The sequence below is a fragment of the Protobothrops mucrosquamatus genome, unplaced genomic scaffold, assembly GCF_001527695.2.
Source record: "Protobothrops mucrosquamatus isolate PMUCROS unplaced genomic scaffold, P.Mucros_1.0 scaffold6416, whole genome shotgun sequence".
Taxonomy (NCBI): Eukaryota; Metazoa; Chordata; class Lepidosauria; order Squamata; family Viperidae; genus Protobothrops; species Protobothrops mucrosquamatus.
The window spans coordinates 6,306-19,360 of NW_015392242.1; the positions used below are offsets into that span (position 1 = coordinate 6,306).

The 13,055-nt window shown below is 43.4% G+C and overlaps 1 protein-coding gene across 1 annotated transcript in view; it reads right to left on the minus strand.

Annotated features, from left to right (window-relative positions):
• Positions 1–10,669, minus strand: part of LOC107300231 (complement factor B-like) — a gene marked incomplete at its 3' end in the record, with an annotated part of 16,854 nt that extends 6,185 nt beyond the window's left edge. Inside the window, exons 1-6 of the mRNA XM_015829568.1 lie at positions 10,603–10,669; positions 8,271–8,477; positions 5,737–5,922; positions 4,750–4,923; positions 4,479–4,562; positions 2,460–2,581 (exon numbers count right to left, since the gene is read on the minus strand). Of these exons, the coding sequence (XP_015685054.1) occupies positions 2,460–2,581; positions 4,479–4,562; positions 4,750–4,923; positions 5,737–5,922; positions 8,271–8,477; positions 10,603–10,669 (840 nt within the window). The remainder of the gene's footprint in view (positions 1–2,459; positions 2,582–4,478; positions 4,563–4,749; positions 4,924–5,736; positions 5,923–8,270; positions 8,478–10,602) is intronic.
• Between the last annotated feature and the right edge of the window lie 2,386 nt (positions 10,670–13,055).

A 13,055-nucleotide genomic window follows, 5' to 3' on the forward strand; every position in this document is an offset into this window, starting at 1 on the left:
AATTCCTTATAAGAAACTTTATCCAAATTAACTCCCCTGGAAATCCCTTCTATTATCTGTGCTGGAACTGCCCATATAGGAATTTTATAATTTAATTTGTAATAATATTTCTTCCAAACTCGTAATAAAGCACTCCTTAAAACATGAGCCTTGAAATTTGAGTCCACCTTTTTATCATATATTAAATATGCCTGCCAACTAAATAACAAATCCCATCCTTCAAGAGAAAGTATATTCTTATTTGTTAAGTTTAACCAATCACTAATCCATGTCAATGCCACAGCATCATAGTACAATTTTAAATTAGGAACTTTAAGTCCTCCTCGTTCCCTTGCATCTTGTATAATTTTAAACTTAACTCTTGGCTTTTTGCCTGCCCAGATCACTGATCTCTTTGGTCTCGCTCCCGCCACTGGCTCTGAGATTACTTGCTGTGTTATAGGTGTCACTTCCAATTGTTGTTGCTCTCTCTCTTTGCGTCTATGGGCTGCACGAGTCATCCTCTGTGATTTTGGATCTCCTTTCATTTCCATAGATTGCTGCTTGGCATGGCCTTGTTCTTGTAAATCTTTACTTATTGATGATGATGTGACTAATTGACCTTAATATTTCTGTGGCTAAGCGAGACAGTTGTTAAATGAGTTTGGCCTTAGAATTTGTACGGTTATTATTTATTTTATTTATTTTTTAGAAGTCATACCGGTAGCCCTCAACTTACGAACACAACCGGGGACTGGAACTTCCATCGCTAAGTGATGCGGTCGTTAAGTGAATTGTGCCACTTGTGCGACCTTTTTTGCTCATTAAGCGAATCACTCAGTCATTAAGCAAATCCAGTTTCTCCCCCTTAATTTTGCTGGTTTGGAAGCCTCCCGGGAAGGTCCCAAATGGTGGTCACGTGACCCCAGGATGCCGAAACTGTCATACAGTAAATACACGCCAAGTTACCAAGTGCACGAATTTCGGATTGGGGACACTGCCATAGTGGCTAAGTGTGAGAACTGGTTGCAAATAACCTTTTTCAGCATAATTGTAATTTTTGAACATTATTTACAGGAATGCTCGTAAACTTGATTATTACCTGTATCACGTCTCAGAATAGATAGGTTATATATATACTGTATTCAGGTGACCAACCGTCCTCCTTTAGGGAGGACAGTCCTCCTTTTGGGAGTTCTGTCCTCCCTCGAAAAGTGTCCTCCGACATGTCCTCCTTTTCGATATTTGAAGACTAATCTGCAGGGCTTTTTTTTTTCTCATAGAACGCTCAGAACGGCGTTCCGGCACCTTTTTTTGATGTTTTTTTTTCAACTTTTGCATGAGCTGTGCTACTTCCCCTATTGGCTTTCGAAAGCCAATAGGAATTGCTGCTGAGCGTGCCAAAACACCGGGCCGGCAAACTTTGCACATGCAAGTTGTCTGCAGCGAAGGCGAATTGGCAGGAACTTTGCACCCCTCCCTGCTACCCAACTACACCATCTCCTAGTTAGTCCCGAAGATACCTGGAGGAGACTGGAGCAGCAACGCCACGGTAACTTTCTCTTGATCTTCCGCCCTGCTACGGCAATAATGGCTGCAGGCGCAAGAGACAGGGGCGGCGGGGCTGCTGCGGGCAAGGGTGTGAGGGGCGGCGGTGGCCGGCTGCCCCCCGTGCTGTGGGAGCCGCGGGGCCTGCTCTACATGGGGCTGTGCAGGATGGGCGGTGGTGCTGGCGGGGCGGCTGCAGGCGGGGTGTGTCGACGGGGGGCTGCTCCCTGGGGCCGTAGCCAGTGCAGCTGGTGCTTTGGGAGCCACGGGGCCCGCTCTACATGGCGGGGCAGCTGGTGGGGCGGCTGCGGGTGGGGGTGCGGCATGTAAGCATAATTAAAATATAAAATGTTATTGTTACAAATGTTTTTTATTATGCATTTATCATATTATAGTGTATTCTGTATTATTGTTGCAATGAATAAAATGTTTGTTTTATTTACGATATTTTTTTCTTCAATTTATTTGTGTCCTCCTTTTCATTGTAAAAAAGTTGGTCACCTTAACTGTATGCTTGTTGCCTACTTCAGCAGTCCCCAACCTTTTGGGCACCAGGGACCGGTTTTGTGGAGAGAGGTTTTTCCGCAGACCAGAGAGGGTGTGGTTTCGGCCGCTGCCTGCATCCCGTGGATGGGGCTTCGCTTGTTTGCATGGACCAGTTTCTAGCATGCTGTGGACCGGTGCTGGTGCCAGTCTATGGCCCGGAGGTTGGGGACCCCTGGCCTAACTAACAAGGCAATTTCTATAGTTTGGCCAGTGTTCAAAAATGACCCTATCCCCATTTTTCCAAAAGCTATCTGCCCTTCCTCCATGTGCCATTAGAGCTTTCTAGGAATATTATCAGCCCTGGAGCATAGGTCTTGTAGTTCAAGCTGCTTTCAGTTCTGTTGAAACAAACCAGTTGGCAAGGAAGCTTTCAAAATGGAACTTACCTTCTCGATTAACTTGTTCAAAGCTTCCTTAGCCTTTGTGAATCTTGTTCGGCCAAAGCTTTGTGAGGCGTCAAGGACAAAGTAGATATTAAGTTGGTCACTTTTGTTGTTAGCTGATGCTCCTGAGAGGAATAATAATAATAATAATAATAATTTAAGCCTAATGTTTAAAAAAAAAACAGGCCAGGGAACATGAGGGTGCAATCATATGGACATGTGTGTCACAACAAAATTATGACATCCCAAATTATGAAAAAAGAGAGCCAGTTTGGTCTAGTGCAGGGGTAGGCAACCTTGGCTCTTTTATGACTCGTGGACTTCAACTCCCAGAATTCCTGAGCCAGCATGGCTCAGCTTGGAAACTTCTCCCTGTCCCCTCAGCATGGCTGTCTCAGGAATTCTGGGAGTTGAGGTTCATGAGTCATAAAAGAGCCAAGGTTGCCTACCCCTGGTCTAGTGGTTAAGGCACCAGGCTAGAAAGCCAGAGACTGTGAGTTCAAGTCCCACCTTAGCCATGAAAGCCGGGCGGGGTGACCTTGGACTAAGCACTTTCTCTCAGCCCAACCCACCTTGCAGGGATGTTGTTGTGAGGAAAATAGGAGAAGGAAGATCTGTTGGATATGTTTGCAGCCTTGAGTTATTTGTAAAAATAATAAAGGGAGTGTATGAATAAAATAAAAATAAAATTCTTGCGTCCCCGTGTTAAATGCCCGTACATAAGGCAGAAGGTCTAACAGATTAACAGAATAACAGAGTTGGAAGAGACCTTGGTGGTCTTCTAGTCCAACTCACTGCTCAGGCAGGAAACCCTATACCGTTTCAGACAAATGGTTGTCCAATCTCTTCTCAAAAGCCTCCAATGATGGAGCACCCACAACTTCTGAAGGCAAGCTTTTCCACTGGTTAATTGTTTTCATTGTCAGGAAATTTCTTTTTAATTCTAGGTTGCTTCTCTTCTTGATTAGTTTCCATCCATTGCTTCTTGTCTTTTGGTGCTTTGGAAAATAGATTGACCCCCCTCTTCTTTGTGGCAGCTCCTTAGATATTGGAACACTGCTATCATATCACCCTTAGTCCTTCTTTTCTCTAGACTAGAGATGCCCAATTCCTGCAATTGTTTTTCATATGTTTTAGCCTCCAGTCCCCTAATCATTGTTGCTTTTCTCTGCACTTTTTCCAGAGTCTCAACACCTTTTTTACCTCGTGGCGACCAAAATTGGATGCAATATTCCAAGTGTGGTCTTACCAAGGCTTTATAAAGCGGAGCTAACACTTCACGTGATCTTGATTCTATCCCTCTGTTAATGCAACCTAGGTTTTTGCTGGTTTTTTTGGCTTCTGTGCTGCACATTGCTGGCTCATATTTAAGTAATTGTCTACTAGGACTCCAAGATCTCTTTCGCAATTACTGCTGTTGAGCCAGGTTGCACCTAATCTGTACCCCTACAATTGATTTTTCTTGCCTAAATATAAAACCTTACTTTTCTCTACCTTGAATTTCATTTTGTTAGATAGGATCCAGTATTCAAGTCTGTTGAGATCCGTCTGGATCTTGAGCCTGTCTTCTGGAGTGTTGGCCTCCAAACTTGGCAAATTTTAAGGCTTGTGAATTTCATGCTGGCTGGGGAATTCTGGGAGTTGAAGTTCACAAGTCTTACAGTTGGCAAGTTTGGAGACCCTGAGATAAGCCATGGAGTTTGCAGCATGACATTACTGTGTTCTTTCCCCCCCATAAAGATGCCCAGGGCACATCTCCCCACACCTTGATTCTGCTTGGCTTAAGATGGGGTGGAAGGAAATTCTGGCAACCTCTCAAGAGCCTTTTTCAGTTAGCTTCCTGACCTGGCCCACCTAGCAAGGCTGGCAGCCAATCAGAAGTGTATTGTATTAGAATCTTCAACAAGTAGTCCTTCTACCAAGGATGATAGAAAATAATATCTTTCCAATTAAAGAACAGTATAAAGTGATGTTCCTGTCTCCTAGCCTACCGTGATTACAAAAATTTAAGGGTATTACTACCTTGACTGGCAGACAAAGCAACTTCAGTGAGGGATGGAAGGAACTTGGTCTTGATTTCTTCTTTAGAATCAAAGGTGAATGGGCCTGGGAAAGAAAAGGAGACAGTGAATTTATTTCCCAGTATTGTTTTGTGTTTGTGTGTGTGTGTGTAAAGTAGAAAAAAATAATAATATGGAAGTTCCATAATGCCAAAAAAAGAGAGAAAACAATAACAGTTCTAGATTCACCTTTTCAGATGCTAAGCCCGTCTTTTCCTACCCTGTTTACTCACTTCGACATTCTGGTTCCGATCCACTCCAAGTTCCTGATCTTTGGCAAACTCTTTCCTTAGATCCGATAAGAGACAACCCTCTCGAACACTGGTAGCGGACCGTACTATCTGCTTGGTACTCTGTGCCGTATTTTCGAGCACCAATTGGAATTCCTGGATCAGGACAATGGCCGGCTGAAAATGAGAGGGGGAGGGAATTACACACCGATTTATTTATTTATCTGCAAATTCAGTTTTTTGCGCCACCAGATTCCCAAGGACTCCAGGGGGCAAACAGTTAAACCAAACATCAAACGAGACAGTGCATCATCAATGTATGATAAAAATTCCTTGAGAAAACATTGGTTTTGAATTCTGGTGTTCTAGACCAGCGTTTCTCAACTTGAAGATGTGTGGACTTCAAGAATGTTAAGAATTAACTGAATAACAGAGTCGGAAGGGACCTTCACTGTCAGGAAATTTCTCCTTATTTCCAGGTTGAATCTCTCCTTGATCACTTTCCATCCATTATTCCTTGTCTGGCCTTCAGGTGCTTTGGAAAATAGGTTGACCTCTTCCTCTCTGTGACAGCCCCTCAAATATTGGAACACTGCTATCTTGTCTCCCCTGGTCCTTCTCTTCACTAGACTAGCCACGCTCAGTTCCTGTAACTGTTCTTCATATGTTTTAACTTCCAGTCCCCTAATCATCTTTGTTGCTCTTCTCTGCACTTTTTCTAGAGTCTCAACATCTTTTTTTATAGTGTGGAGACCAAAACTGGTTGCAGTATTCAAGGTGTGGTCTTACTAAGGCTTTATAAAGTGGTATTAGTACTTCATGTTTCTCTTCGGAAACATTTTGCTTCTCATCCAACTAGCTTCTTTAGTTCCATTCAGAAGCATTTTTGGTACAACCATGACCTGGATGATTGAGAATTTACATTTAGATAGCCATTTCCTCAAAGGGAAGAAACGGTAGACCTTGATCACAAATGATCGTCAGACTCACTTCCATCATCACATATGGCTGTTTCTCCACTCCATTTCCCATTGGGGAGACAGGTACGAATCTGGGAGCCCCGTAGCTGGTATCCATCATAGCAAGCGAACCTCAGCTCCTGGTTTATGTCGTAAAATTGCTGGAAGGTCTCGAAAACACCATTCTCAAATTCTAGAGGCCTGACACATCGGACGGCTGGATGGAAGAGAAAATATCAGTAATTTTTTCTCCATATCTTATCCAATCCCAGCTCCCTCTCCTTCCAGTTCCACCATTCACAATCATTCTGACCCTGCTTATCTGAGACAATTGGGAAGCCACCATTAATTCCATATACTATGACATGCCCAGAAGCAACAGTGAAGGAAGTAATGAGAGGAAGGAACAAATATCACTACAGGTTATCCTCAACTTACAACCATTTGTTTAGAGAGCTGTGGTGGTGCAGTGGTTAGAATACAGTATTGCAGGCAAACTCTGCCCACTGCCAGAAGTTTGATCCTGTCCAGCTCAAGGTTGACTCAGCCTTTCATCCTTCTGAGGTCAGTAAAACGAGGACCCAGATTTGTGGAGGGGGGCAATACGCTGACTCTGTAAACCACTTACAGGGTGCTATAAAGCACTATGAAGCAGTATATAAATCTAAGTGCTATTGCTAGAGATTGTTCAAAGTTACAACGGCACTGAAGTGACTTATGACCATTTTTCACACTTATGACCATTGTGGCATCCCCAGGGTCACGTGATCAAAATCCAAATGCTTGGCAACTGACTCATATTTATGACGGTTGTAGTGTCCCAAGGTCAGGTGGTCATTTTTGCAACTTTCTGACAAAGAAAGGCCATGGGAAAGCCATTTTCACTTAACAACTGTGTTAGCAACTTAACAACCGCAGAGATTCACTTAAGAACTATGGCAAGAATGGTCGTCAAATGGGACAAAACTCACTTAACAAATATCTCGCTTAGCAACAGAAGTTTTGGGCTCAGTTGTGGTTGTAAGTCAAGGACTACTTGTATTGCCAACTTTTAGGACTTTGGAAGCATGACTTTCCCCTGCCCTCTGAAACACCCTACCCATCTCGGGGAAATTGGGACAGGGCGAAGTCAAGCAATGATGATAACATGGGTGCAGCAGAGAAGTGTGACTCTAACAATAACAATAGCAATAGCATTTAGACCAGGGGTCTTCAAACTTGGCCCTTTTATGACTTGTGGACTTCAACTGCTGGCTGAGGAATTCTGGGAGTTGAAGCCCACAAGTCATAAAAGGGCCAAGTTTGAGGACCCCTGATTTAGACTTATATACTGCCCCCTACACAGCACTCTCTGGGTGGTTTACGAAGTAACCCTTATTTGCATATTGCCCCCAACAATCCGGGTCCTCATTTTACTGACCTCAGAAGGATGGAAATCTGCATCAACCTCGAGCTTGTCAGGATCGAACTCCGGACTGTAGGCAGAGTTTGTCTACAGCATTGCATTTAACCACTGTGCCACCCAGACTTCTTTTTATTCATTTATCAAGCATAGGTACTGCCCCTCTCACTCTTAGAGTGACTCTGGGCGGCTTACAGATAAAAGCATGGCAATCACATAAAAACGCAATATGTATCATGTTGAGGGAAATGGGAGCCAAATAAAAACACAGATCGAATAAGTTAAAAATTAAATGGTAGTGGGAGTGCTTCAGGGTTGCAGGCTGCTTTCCTGCTTTTAGCATTATTGTTGTTCCTTTTATTCTTGTTTTATTGGTTACTAGCTGTACCCGGCCACGCGTTGCTGTGGCTCAGTCTGGTTAAATGGAAAAGAAAGAAAAGAGAAAGCGCACGTTTGTAATATGTTTAATTTCACAATGCTTGTGGGTATACAATATTTTTTGTTGTTCCATTGTCTGTGCAGATATAGAGATTGTCTGGTTTGCCGACACACGAAATAATTAAATCAAAACGAAAATAAATCAAAATCTATGAAAATTCAATTTAACAATGCGATCAGAAACATTGACATGGAATCGTAAAATTGTAAATTTGGAAATCGTAAATGGATCGTAAATCGGAAACATTGAAATGGAATCGTAAAATCGTAGCGTGTGTTGCTTTTACGTCCAACAGATGGCACTGTTTTTCAAAAAAAGCATGTTTTTACCTGTCACAAGTGTGACATCTATATAATAGTAGGTATATAAAAACACACGCGTATTCGAATGCAACGTTGTGTCAAAATTTCAAAGCAATCGGTGAAGAACTTTAGGAGATTTAAGATTTTGAACAAACGAACATTTACATTTTTATTTATATAGATAAGCTTCCCAGACTTGTTTTTAAGATAGGCGGCTTTATAAACGTTTTCAATAGATTAAAAAAAAGTAAACATACTTTTGCACTTTGAATAAACCTTGAGCTGCTAGCAACTCCCACAGTTTTTTATACAATTACAAAAGGTCTTTGGTGGAAAACCCAGGACTTGGTTGGCGATAAGTTACAAGAGGAAGAGGGGAGATGTCATACAATGCCTCTCTGTTGAGAAATGAACCAACGTACCTTGACACACAGCCTGCTGGACAATCCTGCCATCCCTGCCGGTCAAGGGGCTCCACTGGTTGCCATCCTTACAAAACCGGAATTGTGTCGGATGTGGATACTGTCCCCGAGGACACTCATAGAGCAATGTGGTTCCATTGTCCAGTAGAGTATAATTGCCTCCTACAATCTCAGCAGCTTTAGGATCACACGAATCAGCAACCGTATCTAGAGAAGGAAGCAGAGTGGAAAGTTGAGAGGGGAGCACAGTGGCGAAGAAGTTAGATTGGCCCTGATAAAACCCAGATTCAGCTCCACCCTTGATCATGGAGCTCTTTGTGACATAGGTGGTCCTTGGCTTATGACCAAAATTGAGCCCAAAAGTTTCTGTTGCTAAGCGAGACATTTAAGTGAATTTTCCTCCATTTTACGAACTGTCTTGCCATAGCTGTTAAGTGAATCACTGCAGTTTAGTAACACAGTTGTTAAGTGAATCTCGCTTCCCCATTGACTTTGCTTGTAAGAAGGTCGCAAAAGGAGATCACATGATCTCGGGATATGAGAAGGTTTCAATATGAGCCAGTTGCCAAGCATCTGAATTTTGATCACGTGACCATGGGGATACTTCAATGGTCATAAGTGCAAAACACGGTCCTAAGTCCCTTTTTTCAGTGCCGTTGTAACTTTGAACAGTCACTAAATGAACTGTTGTAAGTCGAGGACTTCTTGTGTTTACTTTTTTATATGAAATAAAGAAGCAATACAGAAACTGGAAATAATGGAGACAATGCCTCTGAATTTGTGCTGAATTTGGCAGCTGCAGTGTGCTGCAGCTGCCAAAAAAGCCAACACAGTGCTAGGCTGCATTAACAGAGGGATAGAATCAAGATCATGTGAAGTGTTAATACCACTCTACAATGCCTTGGTAAGTCCATACTTGGAATGCTGCATCCAGTTTTGGTCACCGCGATGTAAAAAAGATGTTGAGACTCTGTGGCGTTTTCAGGCTTGCCACATTAGGGTGGGGTCACTCATGAATCTTGACTGACAAGAGAAGACAACACACGGCTATCCTCTGGACGAGTGAACCGTAGGGCGTATCCCGTGTTCCTCTTTTATTTGGCACATATGAGGAAGTACACGCTTGTTACATGATTGGTTACATGTGCAGTCAATAAGTGCATGCTATCATATAATTGGCAGAAAATTAAGTGGGTTAACATGCAGTTATGTCTTAGCATATAATTGGTTAATGCTTTCCATAGGATGTGGTTTTCTCTCATGTCTGGAGTTATCCGGACAGGCTCTGTGGCTAGCGTTTCTGCGTAGTTTGCAACAGCAGGTGTGAATACATTTCTATAGAGCTTTTCCTGTTACAAGATGTTCAGATACAGCAAGGCAGGGAAACATTATGTGGTTTGGAACAGGATATAAAAATTACATATGCCAGTGGTGGCGAACCTATGGCACGGGTGCCAGAGGCGGCACTCAGAGCCCTCTCTGTGGGCACGTGCACCGTCGCCCCAGTCCTAGACCTTCAACTGGCTTTTATAAAACCTTTTTGCTTTAGGCCTCCGCCGCCGTGTACAAAAAAAAAAGGTTCAATCAGTCAATTTCAACTTCTCGTGGAAAAAAAAAAGATCTTACAAAGTTGGAATTGATCAATTGAACTTTTTGATCCCACCCAGTCTGCCGTTACCACTGCAACCATGCCCACCCAATGGGCCACACCCACCCGGCACCCAACGATGCATAAGTGGGTTTTGGGTTGCAGTTTGGGCACTCGGTCTCTAAAAGGTTGGCCATCACTATGCAATGCAGCTACATTTTCTTACTTGCTTTTTGTACATGGTCAGATTCTTAGCTAATGCAAAGCAAAATTACCTGACCATTGCAATAATCATTCCCAACAATGTGGTTGCCCTACTTATTGTCCTAGGCCTCTAATACACAAGCTGGCCACTGGCCTAGTCTTACTATAGAAGCCTGAATCATAAAAATCCCAACATCTCCTCTCTTTTTATTTATTAAAAGATGGTTGACTCTTCTTCTTGGGCGACCGGCCTGTCCTCCCTCCCCTCGGGCTCATGCTGTTCTTCCTCCTGCTCATCCATAGGCAACAGTGACTGTGTGATGAGGGTCTCTGCTTCGCTGTCTGAGCAAAATTGACGATGTGAGTCCTTTATGGATTCTAGGTCATCCGTGGGGAGAGGAACGTATCCATGCCGTTCCCATAGTGACATTACCTGAGCTGTTGCACGTTTTTCTGCTAGCAGTGACAAGCTATTTGATATGGTGCGAATAAAAATAGATAATACACAAGACAAAAGTAAGCATCCTAAAGCGATCTTACCAATGAGCGCAACAATGGCTTGCAGGCCTGGCAATTTTGGAAACCATGATCCAAAAAGAGAATGCATGTCAAATCCCTTCCATGTTTGGACAGGGACATGGGCAAGGCGGACCATTTTTTCACTGACTTCAGCGATCACATTGCCTGAGTCATCTATTTCAATGCAACAATTTGACAAATTAAATTTCCCACATACCCAATTTCCCACATACCCAATTTCCCACATACCCCATTTCCCACATACCCCCCTTTCTTTTTCTAACAAATAATCTAAAGCTAGGCGGTTTTGCATAATATAGTTTCTGGATTTGACACTTTGAGAAGCTAAATGTTTCATGGTAGGGGCTTTTGGGTTATAGCATATTGTTTGATTGTTGTCCATGCAAATGGAATAGGAAGTCCCATTAAGTGTGCATTTTGAGGTGTGCTGTATATGGCAATTATAGGATGAAAAATAAACCAAGGTGCTGGTAAGTTTGGTGTCTTCTTTGGTGACTTTAAGACATGGTGAGCAGTGTCCTTCAACTGGGGGGGGGCAGCTCGTGTGATCCGAGGCCGGATACGGTGTTGCACCCCTCTGGTAGATTGAAAGGGGGTGTCTAGCCATCTGTGGAGTTCCTCCCCAGGCCTTGGGGGAGTCACGGCTGATGAGTCAGAGTTCTGTGACTCCCTCTTCAGGGTAGTAGAAGTCATATTCAGCGATGTAATCAGGATCGATGTGGTCAATACAAAAATCTTGCACCCCAGGGCAGGCATAATGTTGCAGGGCACAGGCGTTGCACCAAAAACAGCACTGACAGCCGCACTGGCAGATGCAGTGGTCACACATCTACTGCTGTTCTGTGGATGGCGTGACAGGAGGTGGCGCAAAGTAAGGCTGGACGCAGCGACCAGGGACCCACAAGACATTTTCAGGCAGTTGGACTGCTGCGTAGCCTCTTCCCCAAGTGATGAGATCAACAGGCCCTTTCCAGGTAGGATCAGGGAGTACCTGTGGGCGGGAAGAGAAAGGGAGGGAAAAGAAAAACGCCTCTCTGCTGCAGAGGTGTGTGGGTTGCCAATTAAGTTTAAAAAATTCAAAGTATATAGACAGAGATTAAGGATGTCTTGCACTGCTGGGAGACCAGGGGCATTTTTCCCCTGTTGGCTGATGTACCAGTCAAGGGCTGTTTTTATGGAATTCCAAATTTATGTGTAATGTTCCACCGCCTGCAGAAGTCTGCAAATGCAGCACTGGTGTAGGCGGGGCCATTATCTGTTTTTAGTTCTTTGGGGCATCCCAGCGATGCAAAGGTCCGAATACAATGATTGATTACATGTTTAGTGGCTTCTCCCCTTTGAGGGGTGGCCATGATGAAGCCTGAGAAGGTATCCACTGAGACATGCAAAAATTTCCATGGAGCAAAGAATGGATATTGAGTAACATCCATTTGCCAAAGTTGACAGGCCACTGTTCCTCTGAGGTTAACCCTCATCGGAAGAGAGTGACCTTGGTGGCTGCAGGTAGGGCATTGTTGTATCATGGCAGATGCCTCAGCAGCCATTAAACCAAATTGTTTCATGAGCGCCTTTTTATTTTGATGAAAATAAGCATGACCCTCCAAAGGAGACTGGGGGGAGAGAGACAGAACAGATAGTGAGATAGTAGCAAAGGCAGCCGCAGCTGCAGCATCGGCCACATCATTGCCTTTATGAAGTATTCCAGGAAGAGGCTGGTGGCTTCAAATGTGTGAAACAAGGAAAGGAAAATGTCGAGCAGAAATAAGTGTAGAGAGAGCTAACAATTTGAGTGACATACAGACTGTCCAGGATGAGGTTAAAAGGTTCATCAGAAAAGTGTTGAAAAGCCAATATAGAAGCAAAAAGTTCTACTCTTTGGGCCATATTTTTTACTGCCATCAGCAAACACTGTGATGGCATCTGGAATAGGATGAGGTCGAAAAGGTGATTGCCAAGTGAAAGGTAAAGTTTTGAGAAGTTGCAAGCGGGGATCCGGGGGTGGATGACAAGAGACAGTGCCAACCCAGTCTGCAAGTGCAAACTGAAGTTGTTCACAGTTGACAAACAACGTTTCCCAAGTAGAAAGGGAACATGGAACATACAGTGTAGAAGGTTCAATGCCAGCCAGAGCTTTGGACAGCTGGCGGCCTTTCATAATTATTTGAGCAAATAGAGCTGATGTTTGAGTGAGAGTGGCTCTAGGTGTGTGAAAAATGTGGATCTACTCTAAGACTAGCAATGAAGGTGTCACTTCAGTGATTGAACATGTAGGTAGTGTTAGAGTGTTCACAATCAAAAGTGTTAACTGACAATGGTTATGTGGAATCCTGTCCACAAATTGAATATTCAAGATGTCATTAATTTGTTCCACTGTGGCAAGTGCTCCAGATGGAACTACAATGAAAATTTTCAGGTTGTTTTCCTTTGGTCACTAAATCAAATAATGGACTGAG